Source organism: Pelophylax lessonae (genome assembly GCF_965119305.1).
Source record: "Pelophylax lessonae genome assembly, chromosome: 9".
NCBI lineage: Eukaryota > Metazoa > Chordata > Amphibia > Anura > Ranidae > Pelophylax > Pelophylax lessonae.
This window is the reverse complement of record NC_138776.1, coordinates 112,277,330-112,304,037: the sequence shown is the minus strand read 5'-3', so window position 1 is coordinate 112,304,037 and position 26,708 is coordinate 112,277,330. Positions and strand designations below refer to the sequence as shown.

Genomic DNA, 26,708 nt, shown 5'->3' with positions numbered 1-26,708 from the left:
TTTCCACTACCATCCCCCAGTAGTGGAGTTGGCCGCACCATGCACCTTGGGCAGGCTCCATATGTGCACTTAATTCTTTTAACTTAAAAGGCATGCTAGAGGCAACCTCTAACAGATACACGCTATTGATAGGCTGCTGTAAAACTTCCGTTACCCTATGTAACCACTTGTGTCTTCACATTACGCCACTCCACACCAATGTCTTCATACCCCAATGTGTTTAGCACCAACTCGGTGAACTACAGTATGTGTGCCAGTTACTTGCATTACACCTGTTTCAGTAACCTTAGACCAGGCAGGGACGATGTTTCAAACGCTTTACTTAGAAAAATGCAATTACATAGTCCAACATTATAAGGCATAATTTATCCCTAATTCCATGTACAGGCTGTGCACTGTCTGGCATACCAGCATAGGTAGTGATCATGTAACAGAGTTCAACAGAGGCATTCTTTCAGAGCTGGTGTCCTTGGGTCAAACTCCATGTTCTGATGACTTTAAATCCAGGCAGTGATGAGTGACATCGTTCTGCTCCTCGTGGCCCTGGACCTCTTGGCTCTCTTCTGAGCAGGGCCGCCATCAGGGGGGTACAACCCATACAGATGTAGGGGGCCCGGGCGTCCTGAGGGGCCCAGCCCCCAGTAATGCCCGGGCTCTAAGTTGACACCTCCCCTTTTTTCTTTTCCTCCCCCACACTGGCAGCTAGTCCCAACTCTCGCTGGTGCCACCCACTGCACTGGCTCCTGACTTCCAGCCTCCCGCTGGGCGCCGCTGTCAGAAATATTGGTTGCTAGGACTGCCTGGCTTCCTAGCATTCAATCATTTGCATTCATAGGCCCGTGCAGATGAGGAGGATGTAACTTGGTGGTCAGGCCCGGCGGGCCAGGCCTAAAGCTGTGTAAGGGGCCCCAAAATTTCTGATGGCTGCCCTGCTTCTGAGGGCTTCTTGTAGCCTCTTCACTGGATCTCTGACAGGGGTGAACCTCTTTATGAGTCCTATTGCATTCCTCCTTTGTATTGGACCACTGTCCCATATTTATGTCATAGGATAAGTAGGCCGGACCCAGAAAAGAATCCCGCCAAAAGACCAAAGAACTGGGAAAGACATTACCTGCTACCCTCCTGGCCAGGATAGCACCTAAATGGCTAATTAAACCTGCTTACATGCTGTTTAGATATCAAGAGGAAAAGGTCAAAGGATTCTTATTAAAATATAGGAACGTCGTTAGCTGGCCATACACAGCTTGAGTTTTGGACGATTCCTGCTGAATCACCAAAATAAATCCGTAGGTGCTCCTGTTCCCACCACCCAGCTCAACAAGCTTCGGAAAATAGAATTAATCAGGTAGAAATTTGTCAGCTAGACAGTGACTGCATCCTATTAGATGCAGTCACTGTTGAGATATGTAGTCACAGATGTCAGCAATGATCTGGGGCAGGCTAGAGGGCAGCCTCTGTGGAAGTCGAACAACCTGACACTGAGCTGATACATCTACTCCAAGGGAGAGAATATCAGTGAATAACAGGACACACAACCATTTGCTGGGGGTATCTGTAACAATTTAAGAGTTCAAATTCTTACAAAATGGCAATTCCTGACCTGTTCTTTTTAAAGCTATGATTTGCATTTAAGAGTGCTTTCCAGAAAAAGTCTGTAAGACCATATTTGTGCAGTCGACATTATGAATCCAAAATATATTAACTTTAATAACACAATTTTCATAAATAGCAGCATCATTAAGCAAAAGGCGACAGAGGCTTAAAACATGGAGCCATAAATCCTCCAGTGAGTGATCCAGTTTTTGTCTATCAGTAAAACATCAATCAAAGCTTACCCACACACAGAGTGGCGGCTGCTAGACTGAGTACCCTTCCTAAGATACAACAGTTTATTCCTGTTCTCATTGCTATTAATAAAAAAAAAAACATATTTACATCACTTTACTTTTTAAAACTGCTATGACTTCGCTTTCCTTTTCTTATTCTAGAAACATAGAAACATAGCATGTGTCGGCAGATAAGAACCATTTGGCCCATCTAGTCTGCCCAATATATCTGAATCCTATGAATAGTCCCTGGCCCTATCTTGTATGAAGGATAGCCTTATGCCTATCCCATGCATGCTTAAACTCCTTCACTGTATTTGCAGCTACCACTTCTGCAGGAAGGTTATTCCATGCATCCACTACTCTCTCAGTAAAGTAATACTTCCTCATATTACTTTTAAACCTTTGCCCCTCTAATTTAAAACAGTGTCCTCTTGTGGTAGTTTTTCTTCTTTTAAATATGCTCTCCTCCTTTACCGAGTTGATTCCCTTTATGTATTTAAAAGTTTCTATCATATCCCCTCTGTCTCTTCTTTCTTCCAAGCTATACATGTTAAGGTCCTTTAACCTTTCCTGGTAAGTTTTTTCCTGCAATCCATGTACTAGTTTAGTAGCTCTTCTCTGGACTCTCTCTAGAGTATCTATATCCTTCTGGAGATATGGCCTCCAGTACTGCGCACAATACTCCAAGTAAGGTCTCACCAGTGTTCTGTACAGCGGCATAAGCACTTCTCTCTTTCTACTGCTTATACCTCTCCCTATACATCCAAGCATTCTGCTGGCATTTCGTGCTGCTCTATTACATTGACTTCCCACCTTTAAGTCTTCTGAAATAATTACTCCTAAATCCCTTTCCTCAGATACTGAGGTCAGGACTGTGTCAAATATTCTATATTCTGCCCTTGGGTTTTTACGCCCCAGGTGCATTATCTTGCACTTATCCACATTAAATTTCAGTTGCCAGAGTTCTGACCATTCTTCTAGTTTTCCTAAATCCTTTTCCATTTTCTGATGAACAGAAAGGGTTTATCATAAATTTAGGCAGAAACATGATGAATGTGCTAGTAATAGAATGATGTTAAACAATAATAATATCACCAGACTCCGTGGTCCAATAAACAAATTCAATGCAGCCTCAAGTTGCCAAGTCATGACCAATTACTGGTTTATAAGCTTAGCCTACTGGCTTTTAGTGGGCAAGTGAAAAGCAGCATTACGTTTTTAGGCTCACCACAAAATGCTGACTAATGAGCACAAATGTCATTTCCAGTTCATAGAAAGGTTACACATGTTCTAACAAGGATTAAATTAAGTAGCAAATAAATTCACACACAAAAAAGATTCAGCATTGGAAAATTTGCATTTTACTAAAAGCAAACCTATCTCAACTTAGACAAATAAAACTGAGCGTATAATGAAAACCCTACAAGAAGAGGTTTAGTGGAAACCATTCAAAGATTTATGTTCAATCTAAGTTTATTGAAAGACATTTTTTAAAGTACATAATAGTTATACAAAAGTGGTACACATGTACCAGCAAAAACAACAAAAACAGACAAAGAAATAAAACAATTAACAAAACTTTAGAAGGCACCAAAGTGTAGAGGTGCACATGATATATGATGTATAAACAACCTACAGAGGACATAGTACATTTTTAATTGAGACCAGTGCTAGTAAAAAATAATGGACTGGTGCAGGTACATAGCGCCTGTATAAAAGCATTCATAGATTTAGAGCTACAGGTCATTGATAATATTTTGTCCTAAAAGTTAAAAGATAGATGCACTTTCAGAAAAAGTGCACTTAACCTGTTTTCCCCTTTAGGTTGATCCAACGGATATCCCCATACCTCTCCAGAGTATATTTACCAAGAACCAAAGTCAAAGCCTCCGGGGAACTTTTTAGTCAGATTGAGCAAGTTCTAGGTCTCCTGGTTGTACCTGCTCAGTAAAGCACCATAGAAGTCAATCGGGCCCATCTACCTCCATCTCCATTTGGAGTACTCAGTTTAATCTCTGGAGTGTGCGTGTGTGTGTGGGCTGTCAGCCTAAGATTGACTGTCAGCTTTGACAACTTCCTGGCAGAGTAGGTCAGGCGGGTTTAGAATGGTGTCCAAACCTGCTTGAGCTCATCGCTGCTTTGGGGGCAGGAAAGAAATAATCCAAGTTACATTTTTTCTTTTTAGTTTCAATTTAAATAGAATTTTGTTGCCTATATCCCTCAATCTACCGATAGTTTTGACATAGTTTTTACTGTGGGTAACCTCTGCTCATGCATTTCTTTTTTCATTACATGCTCAGCTTGAATTTCCCTTATTTGTGAAAAGTTTATTTTAATGGATAAGTTCACCTTCAAAACATGTTACATGTTCCAGCTACTGATCTACTGATCACGGGTGCAATGCTTTCCAGGCTTCTGCAGGTAAAAATATTTTCTTAAAAAAATATGTGCATTTATTATTTTTTCTGTAGAGAGAAACGTAGCCTTTAAATCTTACCAGTAATATGACAGAAGACTATACAATGGTGTAGGACATGTAAAATACAGTTTTTTATTCAGCTGGGAACATTAAAAACAAACTCTAGTAAATATAAAGCCTCTGTATGCAGCAGAAGTTACCGCACCCCTTGAGTTGGATTCCTGGAGCTCTGTAACCCAAGATAATCTCTTAGGGCTTACTGCAAAGTCAGCTAAAAAAAATCTGAGGTTTAGCATTCTCCCCTCTCCCACCTAAACCTAACTTTTCATCTCCCAGTTTGATGGCCATTTTTCCTGACCAATACTGAGGTCAGTACAGGAGATCAGAGTCTTGATTTTAGCGCAAAGTTATTTCTATAATTGACCACCCACTGTAAAGGGCAACTCAATGTACCCTTAGGCACCTTTTTTCCTGTAATTGACTAAACTATATGAATCAAGGCAATGGAGCTAGGGGTCTTGATACAGCAATAAAGCCAGGCCTCTGTTAGCATAATGTCACTGCATATGGAACAATAATGTTACTGTGCATGGAGCAACTATATCACTGTACATATGTAGTATTCCTAGCTGACTGGTATACTACACATGGTATTGGCAATGCAGTGTGGCATGAAAGAGCAAAGGAATACATCTATGACAGAGCAAGTAAAAATCAGTCAGCACTAAGAATTTGTTATGCTGGTAAACCCCTCCTTCTTAATATTATTTTATATAGCAAAAAACAACAGTATAGCATCTCAAATATACCCTTTGTTCAGTCTGTGAAACATTTTATTGTAATGGCAGAATAGCCTTTTCTTGCCTATATACTGTTTGCATTTTATTCTATGAAATAGATTTAAAGAGTTGTTTTGCTGTCAGAAACGGAGTCCTTGATGTCTTCTGATTTGCTGACCACCTAGAGAAATGCATGCGTGTTCCCTAACTCAATACCTCATGTTTATATTTTGTAGTGTTATTTTTTTTCTTTTCAGATCACCTTCTGACTTTTATATATGTCTTAAGATTGACTCAAGAATGGCTCAAATAGTATATTATTATTGATGTTTCATGCATACAACAAGCTACATATTGCTGCACTAGAGTTAAGCCTTTGCTGTCAGTCTAGGGTAGTCAAGCCTGAGGCATTTCTTGCTTGCAGAGAGTTTATATCACACCTATGTAGTCATCTCTTTCTGTACAAAATGAAGAACGCTTCTGATTGTTGACAGAGGCCAGACACTGCTCACGTATTGGGTAATCGCAGGTTTAAACTTGTGATCTGATACCTTTGTAACCAATCAAATCCTTAAATAATCTTGACATGAACATTAACAATTCAGTGCAGGTTAGCCAACTACTCATTGCTGACCTTGAAATAAAACACAAAGCACTGGCTTATCACTATTCCTTTTCTCCTCTCCACACAAATAAAAAAGAAAACTGAACAAAGATTTCCAGCTCAATAAGGTGCTTGTAACCAGTTTTGGTCTCACAACAAGACTGCTTGCCTAAAGAGTTGCCATAGACATTAGAAGAAAGAAGGACATGAAGGCATGATCTCAACGTGCTTAGGTATCTTAGAAATTCAGTGCTTCCCCAAACATGAAATGTAAACTAATGGTAAATTGTGCTCTCCCTCAGGGATTCAGCAAGCAAATGCACCATCCAAATGTTAATTACATTTAAAAACCTAACCATGAACTGTCACACTATACATCAATTTGCATCAGTTTACAGTGGAAAGGAAGGGGGGGAGAGGAGCAATCTTGAATGGACAAGGTTTTCCAGCCTGTACGTCTTCTCCCGACATGCTTTCGTCAGCAGTGTCTGCTAATGCTCCCTAGACATTAGATTGTCTCCTGCTTCAACTGTTTTATCCTCTATAGTTACCTTAACGCCAAGATACTTTTACATGATGCAGTGTATAGTTCAAAAATTTCTTCATGCATTTGGCCAAAGCCGGGTAGATTTTCGACATTACCAATGAAATCTGACCAATGCAATAAAATGATTGCCAAGCTCCAACTTTTTCTTATAATTTTGCATCAAAAACCAAACGATACATGGTAAAAGGATCATTGAGATTTCCATGTGGAAAAAGAACAATAGAGTGACTGATCAGAAATATTCCAGCAAACCCTTCTTTCTTCCACTATAGTTATAGATTAAAACCTTGAGAAACAAAACACAATGGAGTAGTAGTCAACATGCTATTGTGAAGAGTGATGTCATGAGCAAAGTCTTCTGTTTGGTAGAACATGAGAACGGTCTTCATGCGGTATCTGGGACAGCTTGCATGTTGTGCTCTTGGGTGAAGGGTACAAATTTTTCCTATTCTACCACTGGACTCAAGCATCACAACATACTAACAATTGTTTGTTCGGTGTGCACTTGAGGCACCTAAGATGTTAAGGTGGCCTTGCACATAAAAAAAGTACTTTATATTCTGTGTACAATGCAGACAATTTACAGTTTAGCTAAAGGCAAAACTTTTTTTTTTTTTAGTTTTGGACAGGGTGGAGATGGATTAGAATAAATACCTATTAGGTATTTATTGCTGTCTGTTCTCCCTTTAAGGGCATTCACCCTCTCTATTTGTCCTGTTTACCATTATCATTGAAAGTAAAAGTAAATGAAAACCCCAAATTGTGGATTGTCCCAAGAAAAGTAATAGAGGGGAAATTTGACAATGGGGACACTAGTTCTGGTGACCAGGGGGTCCCCAAAGAATTCACTTAATTTTCCCCGAATTATCTCTCATTTCCTGTTTTGGCTATGAGAATGGAAGTGTATATAATATCTCCACAAAAGAACACAGTTGGCAAAAAAATAAATTGACAGGGGTTATAACCCTCTTTACTCTATCCAAAATGAAAAAAAATGTTTTGCCTATAGTTCTACTTTAAAGTAGTACTGGAGAGATTTCTTGCATGCGATGATTTTTACATTAGTGAATTCGTTTAGTGAATTAATTAGTGAGCGGTGGTTTGATATTTTTCAAACATTTGCTGCATGAATGGCCAGCATTTGACACAGTGCCTGCATTGCATCAATGTTGAGAGCAATATTAATGAGAACTGATACTGTATATGCATATACCAGGGAGAGCTAAAGTCTCTTTAGAGAGTGGAATTGGCTCAAGATATTAAATGCACAGAGATCAGGGCCCCCCAGGGTCACTAAAAACACTGGTAGACCATTGTTTTGAATCTAAATAGACATTTCAAGAACATATAGTAGGGCTTATTTCCTAAACTTGTAAAAATTAAAACACTGTCCCATAATCTGCAATTTCCAACCTTCATCACTTTACAGTGTCAGAACATACAGATATCAGTTGCCATAGTTACTGCACTTTTCCATTGGCACTTTGTATTACTGTGCAAAATGTATAGTATTACCAGGGGAACGTGGGGGGATGCAGTACTGGTACCTCCAGCACTGAATGTGCTAAATGTAATAGAAAGGGGTGCTGGGGTGTGCTGGAGGGTCTATTAATGCTGGCTGCTGGGGAATCTATTATTGATGGAGGGGGTATATTTTTACATGTTGGTCTATTGTTAATGGGAGGTCTGTTGTTGCTGGTGGGGGGTCTATTGTTGCTGAGGGGTCCATTGTTGCTGGAAGGGATCTACTGTTGAGAGAGGGTTTGATTGCCGCTGCTGGGAGATCTGTCGTTGCTGCTGGGGGTATTTTGTTGCAGGGGATCTATTTTACTGATTTTCCTATTATCATTAACAAATTCCAAAAAAATTAATAACACCTGTGACAGGAAGTCAGGTAAATCTGTGAGTGTTGTCACAGATGGGAGATACACTTCTGCTTGGTTTAGACAATGCACCAATTACTATAGGGTGTCTGCTGCAGAGGTAGCCAGCAGGAAGGTGTAAAGAAGTTGAAAACCCTTCAGCTATTCAGAATGAGGAAATTAAGGCCTCTATAATTTGTCCAGAGGAAGTCTATTGAGGGTTGCCTCCTGACGCTGTGTGAGTAGAGAAGGACAGTCAGATCTGTGCCTCCTGAAGTTGTGTGAGCATGGGAGAGGAATACCTCCTGGAGCGATGTGCGCTGAGGAGGGTAAAAAGACTGAAGACTTCTCAAGGTGAAGTCATGGATTGTTTTTCTATGTGAAGAGAAAAACAAAGGAATGTTTTCTATGTGAAGAGAAAAACAAAGGAATGTTTTCTATGTGAAGAGGTCAATGAACATTTTCTATGTGAAGAGAAAAACCAATGGATGTTTTCTATGTGAAGAGAAAATGAACTATTTCTATGTGAAGAGAAAATAAATGGACTATTGATGGTCTGCTGTAGGATCAGCAAAGTCTGCCCAACAGTAGGTTGGGGACAGACTCCTTAGGTAGGTTCCTGTGTGTGAGAAGGTAGCCGCCCACAGTGGCAAGGGTTTATTTTATATTATGTTTATTTTAAAGTATGCTGTTTTTGATGCTTGCACTTGTGTGAAGAAAATTGCAAGAATAAAACCATACACTGTTGTTTGCAACCACTTCTCGGCTATCTCCCTGTGTAACTAACCCCCCCAAGGGGTCATCCACACCTGCCACCGAGCTAATCCCTCACACACCACAAAATGATACTTTGCTCTGTATTTTCTAAAAGGGGCAGTACTCAAGGGACGGTGCTCGAAGATGGGTAGGGAGCAGAGACAATAACTGACTCAGAAAGGAGGAGTTCCTGCACCTATTTTCTGAGAAAAAAAATCCCTGAGTATTACTCTACCAAAAACAATCCAGAAAAAAACTGAATAAATACACCTTTCTGCGGGTACTTCTCAAAGACGTCTTACTTTTCAGCATTAGTGTGAAGTTGTCTGAAAACAAAGAATTGTGAGCAGCATAGTTTTCCTATTACATGTAGCACCCTCCTAGTTAGGTGCTAGAGAGAGTATAGTTTTGAATCCTTTCTGTTAACAGAGGGATTGCATGTAAATCTATATTGTTCTCTGCCTAACAGAGAGCAGGATCTGCTAGTAAGGTCTGCTCAATGTGCTCCGGTGAAACTCAGTCTGTCTGAAGAGTGTTTCACACTGGTCCTATAGGGAGGCATATTGGACTTTGGGAGGAAACCTGACAAATATGTGCACATGCATTTGGTATAGCCCTGGTGATTTGGCAGAGGAGAATGCCTTGGTGCATGCTGGGATACTGTACAAATACCAGAAGCACATGTGCTCAGGAGCTTTCAGCTGGAAAACAGAGTCCCAGAGGGAGGGGGCGGCTGTAGAGGTGCCATGCGGCCTCAGGTGGTTGACATGAGGGCTTCAAGAGCTAGAAGGGAACTGAACCCGGAGATCCTGTGAAGGTGACAAGGAGGGAAGACACTGGAAGGATCTGATTCTGCAGTACAGTGAGTACAGATCTGTGTCAAGCGGCCTGACCTGAGGGGGGCCACCCCTGCAGCTAGAAGAGTCAGTGGACGGGTGTCAGTAAAGTGGATGCTAGAGAGTATCCTGAAGATAAAGTAGATCACCAAGTCTATTGCTGGAAAATTCCCCCCAAAAAATCAAAAGGAGAAAAAAAGGTATGTATAATGTTTTTGATATTTATACACAAATGTTTTGCCTTTCATTTCTTTTTTTAAACTGAATAAGTTGTTTTGCAAGGTGAGGGTTTACATTCACTTTAATCCTTTCACCATGGAAAGGCAGATGTTATTGTCTAAGAACAGGATGGGAAGTGTGAAAGTTGCAGAACCTTGTTCTAGTTATATAATCTCTCCCTTGGTGTCAGGAAGGTTTCATAGGTGTTAATCCTTCGATTTACACAGCTAAAGCTGTGAATGGTTGTCAGAACATAAAGCATCCACAAGGTCAAGAAAAAACACAGGACCATCTAACAGAGGGAAGAAGCAGAACACACTGAGTAATATAAGCACTCAATATTTAGCTTGAATGCTAAAAAAAAACAAAAAAAAACTCAGAAGGATCCAAAACAAGCTTCAGATCCCTGTGTCTTTCAAGCCCACAAATATACTAAAACAGAAGCTTCAACATCCAAAAGTCCCAACATTCAAACACAAGAAAAGTAACTTGGTATATACAGTGCTGTGAAGTGAGGAATGCAGACACCTGTACATTGGGGAGTAAAAACAACCTATCAACAAATAAATGCCCAGAATAAAAGGAGAAATTATTCAGGTCAAGACTCAATGACAGACAGAGGCGCCTCTAAGTGTAGACTTTATGCAACAGGTTTAATGAATAAAAGTATGCACTCACGTTAGTAAGCATATATTCATGCCCATAAAACAGGTTCCAGTGTGGAGAAGTGTACATCATCCGGTCATGGACATCCGTCCTGCCGAATGTCTATGACCGGATGATGTACACTTCTCCACACTGGAACCTTGTTTTATGGGCATGAATATATGCTTACTAACGTGAGTGCATACTTTTATTCATTAAACCTGTTGCATAAAGTCTACACTTAGAGGCGCCTCTGTCTGTCTTTGTTTTAGCCCTGTGGAACCCCTGGCTTTTGGTTTCTGGATGGCTGCCCTACATAGTGGACTTTTTCTCCCCCTGTGCCATTAATGACTTTTAACTCCATGGACTTTTGCTTCGATATGTGATCAAGCGCCTGTTAACATTGTGTATTTCTTTTACAACAATACACACCTTTAGCCATGTAAATAGAAGGAGTGACATATGAAGCCTTCCTGACACCAAGAATGGGATTATGGGGTTGGATTACCCGACACTCAAACAAATAATGTGTCTGCGCCCACCCAAATGTGACATGTTGAACCACAGAATGTTTCCAATTTCCAATTCACACCCCAATGCTGGTGAGATGTGCGGTGTGGGAAAAAAAAGCATGCCTGCATTGTTCCGCAGCAAATGGAACCACTTGTCACCATACAGCATTGCACCACACTGCTCTGCAGTGACATGAATGTCACTATGTGACACTTCAAATAAAGTAAAAAGAAAAAAAACACAAGAAGTACGCAGTGCGTTATGTCGACACCAACACTAGCCTGCATTGTAAAACGCTGCGTTTTATCTTGAGGGCTTGTGTGAACCTAGCCCAAATATTTCATTTTATGGTTCAACCAGATTTATTTTCAGAAACGAAAAATAAAATGTTAACCCACAACACAAAAACAGGACACATCTGCATCAGTAGTAATGAAGTGATTTAAATGAAATCTGATTGGGTATTTACAAGGTTATCAAAATCGCCAGCAGCACTTGGAGCCCAGAGCAGAATTACAGAGCTCATATTCCAGAGACTTCATGTATTTTATTAGATCAAAAATGATCTTGCCCTGGGGTAATTCACAGCTGTATGTAACATGTTATGCACGCCCATTAAATATTATACTGCTGTATAAGTAGCAATCAATGAAAACTGGGTGTGCATTAGAAGGAAATGCTTACGTTGTACATGTTAGGGATTTACAGCATAGTGCACAGACTAGCACTTTGTTTACAAGAGATTCAGCTTTAAACGTGACCTTGTCAATCTTGTCATCCTTAATTACTGTGCTTCCATTAAATTCCAAGGAATGAGCAGATTGCAGTACTGTATGTTGTTTGATTTCAAAGAGTGCCATGTTATTCTGTAAAATATGCGTCTTTTTCCAGGTGAAATACAAATACACATTAGGTATTTTCCATATGACTGACAGGTGTTTTACAGTATATTTTACATAGTAGAAAACCGAGGCGGCTATATTTTGTGAAGAATGATTAAAGTGATTCTATTTTTTTTTTTAACCACTTAAGCCCCGGAAGATTTTACCCCCTTCCTGACCAGGGCCTATTTTGCGATTCGGTACTGCGTGACTTTAACGGACAATTGCGCGGTTGTGCGACGCTGTACCCAAATGAAATTGATGTCCTTTTTTCCCATAAATAGAGCTTTCTTTTGGTGGTATTTGGTTACCTGTGCGATTTTTTGATCATGCGCTATAAACAAAAAGAGAGCGACAATTTTGCAAAAATAACAATATTTTTCACATTTTTTTATATGAAATTCCCCAAAAAAAATTAAAAAATCAAAATTTTTTAACATTTTAGGCCAATTTGTTTTCTGCTACATATGTTTGGTAAAAAAAAAAAAAAACGCAAAAAGCGTTTTTTGATTGGTTTGCGCAAAAGTTATTGCGTTTACTAACTAAGGGAAAAATTTTGTCATTTTTATTGTTTTTTTTTTTAACGAGTAATGGCGGCGATCTGCAATTTTTTTTGCGGGACTGCGACATTGCGGCGGACAGATCGGACCCTTGACTGACATTTTTGACACTTTTGGGGGTACCAGTGACATTACTACAGTAATCAGTGCTATTAATATGCACTGTTACTGTAAAAATGACACTGGGAGGAAAGGGGTTAACTTTATTGGAGAGGGAGGGGTTAAGTGTGTCCCTAGGGGCGTGCTTCTAACTGTGATTGGATGTGGCTGTGTGTGTAACAGTGAGATCAACGGTTCTACATAGCAGGACCGTATGATCTGTACTTTTACACAGGGGAGAATGACAGGTGGCTGTGTTTACATTAGCCGCCTGCCTTTCTCCCTCTCCACCCGACGATCGCGAGTGACCGGCGGACATCGGGTCCGCCAGTCACACGCGCGGGCTGCTTAGGGAACGAGCGGGGGCGGGAGCGCGCCTCCGGCGGCGCACGCTCGCCTCTATTGGCTCACAGGCTAGTGACGTACCAGTACGTCACTTTGCCTGTGAGGGGCTGACCGCCGCCGTATATAATCGGGCGGCGGTCGGCAAGTGGTTAAATAACAAACATTATACTTAGCTGCTCTATGGAATGGTTTTGCACAGAGCAGCCCCAATCCTCCTCTTCTAGGGTCCTCACCCCTGCTGAGTGCCCCCATAGCAAGCTGCCTGCACAGGGGTACTCGTGTGCAGTGCCATCTTAAGAGCATTAAAGGTCCCCAGGCAATGCAGTGCACTGGGGCCCTGACTACCCAATCACCCACGAGAATAAAAATGCAAGTTATCGATAAGGTGATATTTATTGGTACAGCAGTGCCAGGCTAATGACAGCTTCCAAGTTCGGCAGCTGGGTCTGGTGAACACACACACAGACGGGAGTCAGACCCTGTTCCCATGGAGGTGGACAGACATTCCTGCAATTGTGGGCTCCCCCTCCACGGCCCAAGTGGCCTAACAGCAGCGCAGGGTTGACAGGCGCTTGCCACCTGCTAAGTTCGGCGGCAGAATGCATGCAGGAATCGGGACTAATGCTTGGCTAGGGCTGGGTCGCTGGGCAGATGGGGCCCCCGGGCAACTGCCCAGCGTGCCCATTCGGTAAGATGGTCCTGCTCGTGTGTGCTCGCTCCCCAGCTGGTTCTGTGTGTCGAGAGAATATGGCTCAGCCCCGTTCCCTCCTCCCTGGCTTAGACTGGCAGCAGCAAGAGCCAATAGCTCCCCCTGCTGCCTCTCTGTCCAATGAGGAGAGAGTGAGCTGGTAGAGCCCTGGCTCTCATGCACATCGCTGGATCGAGATTGAGCTCAGGTAAGTATAAGGGGGGAGCTACTTGCAGAAGTTTTTTTTACCTTAATACATAAAATGCATTAAGGTCAAAAACCAGAACCATCTTAAAGTTCATTCATTTTAAGGGCCAGTTAACGCTGCCCCCATGCTTAACGCTCGCTTTTAGCTGTGGGCAGCTGTCAGTTTCAGGTTGCAGGGTGGCGTGCTTGCTTTAGCACAGGGGTGTCAAACTGGCAGTTTAGCACATCCCACTGTTCCACTTTCTTTTGTTTGTTTTTTGTCAACTTTATTTGAAGTGGCACTTCATTCATGTCACTGCACAGCAACAAGGTGCAATGCGCTGCAGTGCGATGACATGTGGTGCCTTACTGTGCTCTGCGATGAAAATGCAGTATTTCTGCATTTTAATCGCAGTCAGTGCATGACACCTCCAGAATGTGTTTCAGTCTGAACAGATCATATAGAAAACAATTATTTTTTATATGCCAATACGGTGACTGGCGTTGTTCCAGTGCGGAAGAACATCAGTCACTGTGTAAATGAACCCTTAAGCTGAACTCTAGGCTGATATTTAAAGCACAAATAAATGCGGCTCTGTAATCATTAATGCATCATTAAATGTATTAAATTGCCAATCAATAATAAATTAATTGTTGCCAATCAGTTCATGTGCTGACCAGAAACATGCTGACTGGAGGAAAGAGCATAGTAACAGAGACATAAGCTGATCACTGTGCTGCTTCTCCTTTCACTGTCCAGTCTCACGCTGGGGCGGGTCCAGTACAACCTGGGCTCAGAGACAGTGGGTTGAACGATGCTGGCCATCAGACTAAAAACATCTCATGGCACAAAAAAAGTGACGTTGGAGAAACCTCTTGGTTGAAGATGAATATTGCAGCAAAAAATTTATTTTGCTATCTACTAGAGGGTATTCCTTTTATCCTATATTTGGCTTGAGCTCTCCTCCCTCTGGGCAGCCAAACAAAAGGGAAGGCAAGAGAAACTGAAGAAGGGGCTGTCATTAAAGTGTACCTGTTACTTTGCCCTTCATGGGCAAAATCACAAGGCACTTACAAATTTTTTTCCGTCTATCAGCTGGTAGCTTCCAACGCAACAGTGGATATGCTCTTTACATCTGCAACAGTATTTACAGAATGTTAGCCTTTGCATATAGTAGTTATGTGCCTAAAGCTGTACATGCATCAAAAATCCAGAAAATAATTTAGTTTTTATATTGTCCATATGCATGGCAATGTTAAAAGAAAAGTATGGGGTTTTTATTTCTAATCATACTTATTGTACCTTGCTGGATGCAGCATCGATCCGATGCTGCATTTGTTTCCCGCCAGGTCTAACACTGAGAACCAAGCGATCAAACACTGCTGATGCTCGGTTCTCACTGTTTCCTGAGCAGAGAGCTGGTGACTGTTAGCCCCTTTCACACATACAGTCCGTTCAGTTCATCGGTTCACTCACGTCAAAATGTATGAGTTTTTCATCAACTTTTCGTCCTTTTTCATCAGTTTTTCATCCTTTTTCATCCATTTTTCATCCATTTTTCATCCGTTTTTTTACATCCACTACCAATGCAAAAACGGATGAAAAATGGACCGTTTGTCCTTTTACATCCGTTTTTCGTCTGATCCATTTTTTTGAGGGATGAAAAATAGGGCATTCATCCGTTCCAAAAAATGGACATTGACGGAAGCGGATGAAAACGGATCTTAATGGATGATCATCCGTTGTCATCCGTTTTTACATAGAGATGCACTGATTTCCGTTTTTCATCCGTCAACAGATGGATGAAAAACGGACCGTATGTGTGAAAGGGGCCTTAGTCATCAGCTCTCTGCTGTGCCCCCCCCCCCCTCCCATCCTCACTGGAGTGCTGGACTGTGAAAGGGGCAGGAGCGGCTGGCTGAGGCTCTCAGCTACTTGCTAAGAGCCTAAGTCGGGTTCCTGTTCAGGCATGTGGGCGTATTCCTGACCATATGCTCCCGATCTTTTCAGAGCCTGGACCAGCTCTGTGATGTCAGCCCACTGTCTGCTGAAAACAGGTCCCAGGAGTGCAGAACAAAGAGGAGATCCACAGGAGATGTACAGTCTTTTTGCTGTATTTCCCCTTTAAACACCTTCAACTGGATTTTATAAACAAAAACTGCATGGATCAGGGAAACTCCCCATCATCTTTTAAAACTTGGAAATCATTAACACTGTTAGTGGCTAGCTCTCTTGATCTACAGTACTTGGTTATTGTTTTTTTAATGAAATAAAAAGCTCAATGAAAGTGGTTGATGTACTGTGCCCATTGTTGACGTATGCATTGTTCAAGCAAAAAGAATTGTAAGGACCTGTGCCAATGAGCTTTTTGTTTACTTAAAAGAGATTTGTATTCCTATACATGTCTAGGAGAATGGAAAACCTACTTAAAACCTTAGTTCACCTTTATAGAAAATTTCTATAAGTGATCTAATGTGGACGCCTCCCCACCCCCCATACTTATTACCTTCTGCGATCCTGAGTCCTGAGCTGTCAGGGCTCCCGCAAACTGCATCGTCAGTACAGTAGCTGATGTTACATACAGCTCTTACAGCGCTCACGGAAAACACAGCAATCAGTAAAGAAAATAGTTTGTGTGGACTTAGCTGGCTACTTTTAAAATAACACAAAACTTGGTGTTAGGCTGTAAGCACCAGCAATGTCACATGGGAGGAAGGAATGCAAATCACATGACTCACTATCCCCAAAGTACAGGCAATTTCTCTTAACTTTAAAACAGTATCTCGCCTGCGCTCAAGTGGTATGCGAGAAGGTGAGTGATCTGAATGGTCTTTTTGCACACCACTTATGGACTTGCTGCCCCCTCAGGACCAAGGGTATCCAACTACACTAAAAAACAACAACAAGAGAAAGGCGCACAAACCGTGTGCATTACCACTAAAAAAAGTTTATTAAAATCCAAAAAGGTAGCATACATTGTACTCACAAACGTATGATATATGCACGCATGTAAGAATTAAGGACCAATTGCCTCCAGGATATTCCTATGCTGCTGGATGACGTGATGGCATCCGCAATTGCCTGGCTGACACTTTGAGGGAGAACCCTCTTCTTCAGAGTCAAAAGTGCTACTGACCCACCATCAATTCCCAAGATGTTTTACAGCCAGTCTGCACCGCCCACAATACCCCGCCCAACAGGGAGCAAAGGTCAGAAGTGTGGGTCACGGGGATGGGGTATGTATGCTAAGCAGCTAAGGTACATGATACGCACGCAATAGACAGCCCCAAAGTGCCAGCTGTCATCACTTAGTGTGAGTACCAGCCATAAACAATTGCAAATGATGATAGTGGCAGCAACACAGATGAAGTGATAGAAAAGAAAGAAATATAAATAAATAGTAAAAAAATAACACTAGAAACCTAAGAATCAAAACAGACATTAAAACTCATTGACTAAACCAGCAGACAAACGTAATGCCCCAGACTCATATAAAGCCTCCAATTTGGCTATGAAGATAGTGCACGTGGACTGGAATGTTTGATGGTAATGTATGCCCTCCCCACACTGTATTCTGGATACATAAACACATAGATATAGGTAGATTAACCACTATAAACTCCCACATTTATCTTATCATAGACTGTATAGGATGATGGTTCATCCCCTTCCAGGCAAGAGGAGTGCTCGGTGGATCTGTGGGTGCAGTCATCAACGACCAAAGCCGCATTTTGTAGGCTTGGAACGCACGCCATGCTTGTACACCCCGAAGTGAGGGCGGTCCAGCATTCCAAAGCCCTGTGAGTCACTTCTGGGTGCACCGCGTGGTGTAACTTCCTGTTTCATCCGAAGACACCTTCATCATGAGTGACGGCCCCAACGGCCAACAAGCGTCTCAGATGGCCACCCAAGCCAGCCTCCACCCACCACAACGTGGAGGGGGGGGGGAGGAATACTGGCATGATTTACCGAACACCCCAACAGTCCAGAACAGGAGGGGGCTCACTATATCAAGCAAGGCGTATGTTCCCCTACTGATAAGGCCCTAAATATAAGGGATAACATCAGTAAAGTAAAGGGTGTCAGACGAGGAATTGGGAGGATTTCTTATCTATTGTTCCAATGATCCCTATGGGATCACCTTCAAGCATGTGTTAGATGAGACCTGTCTGGTATTTCTAGACCTGGAGTTGCGCATGGACGAAAGTCATCATATATACTCAAGGACCCACTTCAAACCTAGTGCTGGGAACTTATATCTCCATGCATATAGTCACCATCATCCTAGGTGGATAAGGAATGTGTCCTTTGGCCAGTTCTGTAGGTTTGCTCTCTAGATCTTTGCTCCCTGTGGGGCGGGGCAGGGCATTGTGGGCGGTGCAGACCGGCTATAAAAAAATGCACAACTGCTAAAGAGTTTATTGGCTGAACTAGATGGACTTTTTTTTTTTTCAACCTGACTAACTATGTAAAAGAGGAGGGGGGAGGAGGCATAAAAGCAGAACTTTGCCTACTTTAATATCTAATGATCATCTTTAAAGCAAGCTTGTGCTTGGTCCATTCAGGGTAAAGCAACATTATTGCTCAAATCCCCTATGTCCAGCATATACTTAACTTTCCTTTATTCCCTTGCTGCTCTGTTAAACTCTGGGAGCCAAAGGAGATATCCAGTACTTCCAGGAATGAAGGATCATGCGACTTACTTCACGTGACACAGCTGGGCCCTGTGTAAGCCACAACTCTGGCAACTTGTAACTTGAAATCAGTACTTTTCTTCACAGCTGCAGCTGAACAGAGCAGCAAGGGAGCAAGGGAATGGAAGTCAATACATCTTTGGAGGGTAAGCTAAAGTGGTTTAAGACTAGTATAGTGTATAGTTTGGTGACAACATTCAATCATTTGGGAAGTGCAAATGAGCAAGGAGTTTGAAGGTAGAGATAGAATACTTCATGTTGTTACATTCATGTCTTATTGGAAAACTTAGCAAATGCTGTAAAGTCTGGGTTATATATAACTTGTTTCTGCAGGTTATTCCATTTGTGTCCTTTTAAAGTCTAATGTTAAGTATTCCTATGTGTACATTATACGTAGCAACTCACATGGTTGATGATTAAAAACAGGCACATAAGTATGCTAGCTTCCGTGGTAAAGCTGTCCACATAGCCCGTCCTCTGCACCGTAGGCTCTCACCACTGTCAGTCTGCAATCGTGACTGGGAAGACTACCCTACAGTAGAGCGATCTGAAAGCGAGGCTTGTCTATGTGGACAGCTTTACCCTGGATGCCTTGCATAATTAGATGTGGCTGTTTTAATCATCAACCATGTGAGTTGCTAAATGTTGTACCTTCATTAAATGTAACAATATTGCTACACTTTGAGGCACCTCACTTCTCTTTTAGTGGCATGACGCTACTTGTATAGACATTGCTTGTTTGTCAAGTCAAAATTTATTAAAACATTTTTTTTCTAAACCAAGTTACTCTCAATCCAAAGTTTTACTGTAGGTCTTTTGATAAGCATACAGGTCACATTTCAAAAATGTATTGTTTTTTTACATCTAAATCGGGAAAGTTGTTTTATATGGATAAATGGAAACAAGACATAGGAGAAACATTTGAGGTTCATGACTGGTTTAAAATGGTGCAATATACTTCAAAATTCTAGATCAATTCTTCATTGATCATAGCTAACTACAAAGTCTTATTAAGGTGGTACATGGCACCGGTGAGGGTAGCGACGTGTGTACCGGTGGCTTCTACCTTGTGTTTCTGGGGATGTGGCATGGGGGGAACAGTGTTTCACATATGGTGGCTATGCCCAAAAGTCAAATGTTTTTGGATTCGCATTTATAAATTTATATATTCCTTGACTCAGGTGAAAAGTTTTATCTTTACTGTTTTTTGTTTTTTATTGGTTGAGCCAGATTGACTTTTGTCTTTTTTCAACCTGACTGACTATGAATCTTACTAAATCTCCTCAGCAAGCATTGCTGGGATGCCGAGTGGGGGAAGCGCTAGGACACTCGAGGAAACTTATAACATTTATATTCATGGCTGCTAGGATAGCAATCGTCAGGTCCTGGAAGTCACCTGCAATCCCTCTAGATCTAGTAAAAAATAAGTTATCCTGGATAATGGTCAATGAATGCCTTTCGGCCATATCTCTTGACAAACAGGCTTATTTTGATAAAATAAGGAAGCCCTAGATTGATTTTTTATTGGATTTCTTATGGAGCATTATCAATCAGTCATGGTCTGTTGTGATGGGGTGCACCTTCTCTCCCATCTCACTCTCCCCTCCCTTCCTTTATTTTCTCATAGTTCTTCTTCTCGGGATTCTCCCCTTCCTTTTCGGTATTTACCGCAAACTCTTTCCTTTAAATATTCCTTTTATTCTGCTAGTGAGCTACACAATAAAATATCATATGCGATAAGTGAAGAGTGGGAGAGGATGCGACCAAGTTGTGATAGTCGTTGCGATTTCTCACCCTCATTGGGTTCAGTACAAATGGGGACCTATGTGATGAATTGCTGGTCTTCTCATCCCATTTACCTTCTCTCCCACCAATTTATGTTCACAAGAGCGACAGGGAATATAGGTACAGATGTACTCCTTTCCCCTTATGCCCTTTTGTTGACTATTCGTGATCGCTCATTGAGCGAAGTTATGTAAGAGTGCTCATTGAAATATGTTCATAGATGATACCTATAATATTTCTTGAAATTTGATATATTGTTATTATATGTTGGCATACTTCCTTTTCTATGTCTGACAGATTTTGAAACATAATCTTTTTTTGATTTTCAATAAAAATAATTGAAAAAAAAAGTATTCATGAAGGCATAGTTTATTCTATTGTGTTAAATGAATCCGTCTTGAATTGCTACTGTTAAAAAAAGATTAGGATTTATTACTTCTTAAGGACTTTTGTTACAAATGGTTGCACCGTGTTATTAGTAATAGTGATGTAAACTGAAAACCTTATCCAAATAAGAAAAAAAAAATTGCACTGTATACAGACTGGCAACTACATTAGAGTAAACAATATTGGAATGAACTTCAACACCCACCTATAAGCAAGCGTGCTTGTATACAGGCAGACTGTACATTACAACAAGTAATGCCAAGGGCTTTACTTTAATTTAAATCCATTGTATTCAAATTTTTTACAGATTCACCATGTTTGGGTCATTCCAACTCCTGCTCCATCCCCTAAAACATTTCCAACTTTTTGGAACTTCTTGGAAGTAAACTAGGCCTCGGGAGAGGGCTGCTAAATGGCAAAATGTCCCCAGGCCACTGTTCTTTTTGCAATTGAAGAGGATTTCTTTCTTTCTTCCAAGGACTTCTTTCTATAGCAGACACCCCTAATGTACTTTCACTGTATCCAGACCCTATATAGTGGCTTGTCAATGATCATTTACTTTCTCAAGTAATATTTTTTCTGATTCTTAAGCAGTTTACCAGGATGGGAAACTACCACTGCCATGTTAAACTTGTAGGATCATAAATACTATTGTGGGTGTGGAGCTGGTGCTGTTAAAACATGAACCATTCAAATCTAATAGTCTACAGGCCACAAGCAGACATGCCTCTATGGACATATGCATGCATTATTTTCTATTCTATATCATCACACTGCTTCCAGCTGCCATTCTTTTAGATTCCTAATCCCCATCCTTCTTGCCTCCTCCAGTGTGCCTATTTCAAGTCTTGTATAAATTAATGTACTATTTCAGTAACAAAAGTGTTTAAAGGGCAATAAACTCAAACAATTCATACATTACATACATCCTCTAACCTATCACAATGCTATTTTTTTGTATCCAATTTTTGTGCACTAATTCTTCATGAACCGAGAGACTGGTAGCATGCCCTAAACATTTTGGGATGTGTTCCTTTCTCCCATTTTAAAACACTGGAAGTTGTGTCTTACAAGTATCAGGCAGCTACTGAATAAAGGTTCATTCCACCTACAAATGTAATTGTAGTTATGAATGGACTCTTATGTGCCGAGTCAGCTCCTTGCTTCTTCTATGTCCTCAGCATTCCAGAAGTGAGATCTGTCAGCCAGACATTGCCATTATCTTGGTAATTTTAGGTGATCCCACCAACCTGTATGTTCCAAAACCTTCTGTTGCAAAATGTAAAATCAAAGGAAAGTGGAGTCCCTTATATTTCCCACAGCAAAAAACTTGAGGAAGAACGTCAAATTGAAAAGAAGTTTTAAGAAACATACAATTAACAGCCCATGTAGTCCAGCACAGTCTACGCTGCAGTCAATTCCTTGCTCGGCTTCCATTTTCTGGGGCTGCCACCATGGATTTTGGAGTTGGCTGTTACTTCCTGATGCCTCACAGCTGGCTCCTCGCTGCACATGTGCGAGGCAAAAAACAGCAATCTCTGACAGGTACTGAAGACTTCTGGGACGTATAAGATGTCCCAGGAGGCTGTGAGGGGGGAAAAGGGCAGCCAAAGCAGCCATCATTCCCACCTAGGGGAGAATTTAGGAAGTGTAGGCTGGCACCTGTCAAGAAGGTGCCCCCCCCCCCAAAAAAAAAAAAACACTGCAAATGTGTTGAAGGAGGGCAGGGAAGGGGAATGAGGGGTACATTTACTGTTGAGTGAAAATCTGCTTTAAGCAGAGATACTTCACCAACAGAGTTCTGAGAGTTTTGAGAATTTGTTAGGTGGTTCAATTCTACAGCATCTAATAATCAGTTTTAAATGAATATAGTCTACCTTTATATAAAGGAAAGTGTCTAGTTTGTAGTTTTTTTATTTCTTAATAAACATAAGAATTATCTTTCACATTATAGTGTTCATTTATTCCTTCTAACTAACTAATCTTCATTTGAATATTGGAGCCACCAGCATCAATCAAATGTTAGCAGGAACAAAGTAAGCAAACTAAAAAAGAATAAAGTCAAAGACACATTAGAAAAATGTAAGTAATTTCAAGACTTTCTATACCAATGACATCACAATGCTTTTCTGTGCTTACAGTACCATATAAATACTACAACCATAATACAATTACTGGTACTGAAATTGCTTTATAATAGCTGCTGGGAAGATTAAAATGGAAACAATTACATTTTCTTTTTTAACCACATTTCAAAAGAACGCATTTCAAGTGAGCAAAAATGGCAACAAAATGAATCAAATATTTTTTTTTATAAATAAATATGGCAAAAAAAATAATCGTTCCAAAGCCCACATTCAAAAACCATGAATCCATCAATCTTTTGATGTGAAATGTCTATCTATCTATCTATCTATCTATCTATCTATCTATCATCTATCTATCTATCTATCTATCTATCTATCTATCTATCTATCTATCTATCTATCTATCTATCCATCTATCCATCAATCTATCTATCTATTCATCAATCTATCTAGCTTATCTATCTAGTCATCTATCTATCTATCTATCTATCTATCTATCTATCTATCTATCTATCTATCTATCTATCTATCTATCTATCTATCTATCTATCTATCTATCTATCTATCTATCTATCTATCTATCTATCTATCTATCTATCTATCTATCTATCTATCTATCTATTCATCTATCTAGCCTATCTATCTATCCATTCATCTATCTACCTTCTCTTTCTATCCATTCATCTATCTACCTTCTCTTTCTATACATTCATCCATCTACCTTCTCTTTCTATCCATTCATCTATCTATCTATCTATCTATCTATCTATCTATCTATCTATCTATCTATCTATCTATCTATCTATCTATCTATCTATCTATCTATCTATCTATCTATCTATCTATCTATCTATCTAAGTTTAAGCCATTTAGAACTATTTTGAAATTGGCAGAAAAAAATTCTGGTAGGATTTTCTATTCCAAACTCTATATAAAATGCAGACAAGACATAAAAGCCCAACAATGTTATTCATAACAAACTAGACTTGATTCACTAGAAATAGTCTCTGACCACTGCACACCTTCGGATTACCAGCAGAAGAGGTGATGTCATAAAAAGAGGTGTGTCTAGGGTGGAGTTAATCCTACAAAAACAGTATGGCAGTACTCTGAAAAATGACTATCCAGTTTTTTCTAATCCCACAAAAAAGATGGCACAGCCAAAATCTAACAAAAAGAACGCTCAAACTATTCCCCTTATAACAGAAAACAGGTGGCCATACCCATTCACACTCTGTTCACCTTGAACATTTTGTATATTAAAAAAATCCTCTTTCATTTACCATCTCAGGTTTTCATGGTATCTAAATTGCGCTTAAAATAGCAAGTGGCGTAGTGCTGTGTGACTACTATTCTGTCAAGCCTGTCATTTCATCCCTTTCATTCCAAAAACCCGACAGAAGTGACAGTTTGTAGCAGATTGTCGGCAAAAGCACACCCTGATTAACTGAATTGTCTGATTTACCATGGCTGTCAAACGCAGAATCACAAACATGACTGCTTGGCTACATGTACTTTTATTCTGGTTTTTCTCTGTACCTCCTGAATGGAACAGAGCACCTGTTTGCTTAAAATCACAGAATGTTTGAATGACTTGTAGATAGCACCTAGAAAATACAATAAAAATGTATTTAACATAGTCAATAGCTTGAGTAGTGTTCATCTCTTTATAAGGGTACCAGTCCCCTCTAGATGATGTGTAGGTTATTCGGATACACCTCCAAATGCCCAGCCCTAACATCCTCTCAATATGTAGCTACTTACAGCCCAACCATAACACCACAATACAAAAAGTTATAAAGACAAAATATCTAGATAAGCAATAAAACTGGACCAAATGTGGGGTTTCTACAGATGTGATGTACAATTTGACACATCTATCAATTATCAGTAACATGCGAAGGTGTGTCTGATCATCCTCTTCTGCTTTTAAAATCTGGACAATCCATGTTTTCCTCTTCAGAACACACCCAGTAGAAAGCATAAACAGCCAGCATCCCTTTAACAGCAACTTATTCTCTATCGGTAAAGGAAATGAGCGCCTTGATCACAATGATCAACACACAAAAACACAAAGGAAACAATGGAGAAACATCACATTACCTTTTTTCCTTTCTTTTTCCTATGTGCAGGCTTAGAGGGTTTCTCCTTAGGTTCCTCACTCATTTTACTGATGTGATGTAGCGAAAGGGACCGCTGATCCTATATATTCCAACATCCAAAGCCAACGTGTGGATTCAAAACACAGAAACCAAAATTCCTGCTCCCGATGTGTCACAGACAAGTACTGCTTGCAAGCTGACAGCTCTAGAGTCTTAATTCCAGCTGCACAGACAGAGATTGTCCATGCTCACCGCCTGTGCTTAAAGGGAAGAAAAAAAAAAACTGGGAGTTTCCCTGACACAAAAGACTATTATTACTTTAAATAAATGAGGGTTAACCCAATCTGGCTTCAAGCACACTGTATTCTGGAGTAGATGGGAATAAGACTTTCGAACCAAGCTCTTACTACACTGCTTCCAGCCTTTAAATGGTATTGACGAGCACAACAGGAATGAGCTGCAGATTGCTGACAAGTCTCGGAAGCTTTGCTTGCTTGAAGATCTGCCCTCTTTCTTGTGGACGGGAAAAGTGAATGTATAATATTGCATGGATTGCCGTGAGAGGCTTGATACTGACACATGTGTTACATGCATTAGGGCATGACAGAAAGGACCTACTCAGGTTACCCTGGCTTTGAAGCCACTCCCAGGCTGGGTTTAACACTAGGGCATGCTAGAGAATTAGATTGCATCAAACAGACTAGTTACTGCATCCACTGCAAGTAGAGTCTCAGTAATGCAACAGTTGCTATCGTATTCCATGTAGTTGAAACCATTCCCTGGACAGGTTTTACGCAAGCAACAGTTTGCATGATTTAAATAATAGAATGGGACAAAAGAACATATAACATAGAAAAGGAGCCACTGTGACCTGCACAAGCACCATTTTGTCTTCTGCGACAAACCGTATAATTTGTACCAGCAATCCATATCAGTGTGGCTAATTCTGATGTTCAAAGCAACTCTATAGATACAAAAGCTAAATATGTGGGAGCTATTCTACCCACCAAAGGATTTGTATTTCTTTCTATTTAGTCCTCAGATGTACACAGACTCCCCATACTGCACAGCCAAGGGAACGACTTACAATGAGGAATACAGTAGCCACCCAAATCCATCTCCAGCCTGCTGACTGCACAGTGAAAGAGCAGCAGCCGGCTAATGATGTCATCCCTCTGCTCACTCCCCCATTCTGCATGCTTCTTGTGAACACAGTCACATACAGCACACTTCATTGGCTCCCAGTCCTGCCCCTCTCTCTCCCTACACTAGAAAGCAAGAGGATGACACCAAGACAAATTTAGGTAGTTACGCAAATGGCATTTAAAATTTTGTATTTATATGTATTTATAAAATGTATTCATTTTTTTGTTTTGGTTTTCCCACTTCTTGGACTCTTCCTACCTTTTCATTTTCCTTAATTTTGCCCTTAGCCATATTTTGATTGTATACTATTTATTATTGTTACTTTGTATTGTTGCTACATAAACATTGTAACAGTGTTAGAGTCGGCTCACACTAAGGCGACACGACTCCTTACTACTTCGGGGGCGACTTGTGCATTACATTGCACCACGACTTCGGAGCGACTTGCAGGGACTTCACATAATGGAAGTCTATGCAAGTTGCTCCGAGGTCGCCCCAAAATAGTACAGACCCTTTTTCTATGTCGGAGCAACTTGTGTCGCTCCTATTAGAACGGGTCCTGTAGCGTTCAATGGACCGCGAGGGAGCGCGACTTGTCAGGCTGACAAGTCGCGCTAATGTGAACCGGCTCTTAATGTAAACCCTGTATCCTCTTCTCATTTGTAAATTTAAACAAACACATTAAGGCCCCTTCCACTCTTGTACGATCTGAAAGTGTGGTAACCTTGACGCGACTTG

The 26,708-nt window shown here is 40.7% G+C and overlaps 1 protein-coding gene across 7 annotated transcripts in view; it reads right to left on the bottom strand.

Annotated features, from left to right (window-relative positions):
• ANK3 (ankyrin 3) overlaps window positions 1-26,708 on the bottom strand; it is a 920,123-nt gene that overhangs the window by 615,292 nt on the left and 278,123 nt on the right. For 2 of the 7 annotated variants that reach the window (XM_082268128.1, XM_082268129.1), the window contains exon 1: window positions 24,826-25,442. The exons of 3 other annotated variants lie outside the window; for them this stretch is intronic. In XM_082268128.1, coding sequence (XP_082124254.1) covers window positions 24,826-24,888 — 63 coding nt within the window. In that variant the 5' untranslated portion in view covers window positions 24,889-25,442. Of the gene's footprint in view, window positions 1-24,825; window positions 25,443-26,708 lie in introns of those variants that run through there. 2 more of the 7 variants (XM_082268133.1, XM_082268141.1) reach the window with 1 other exon arrangement.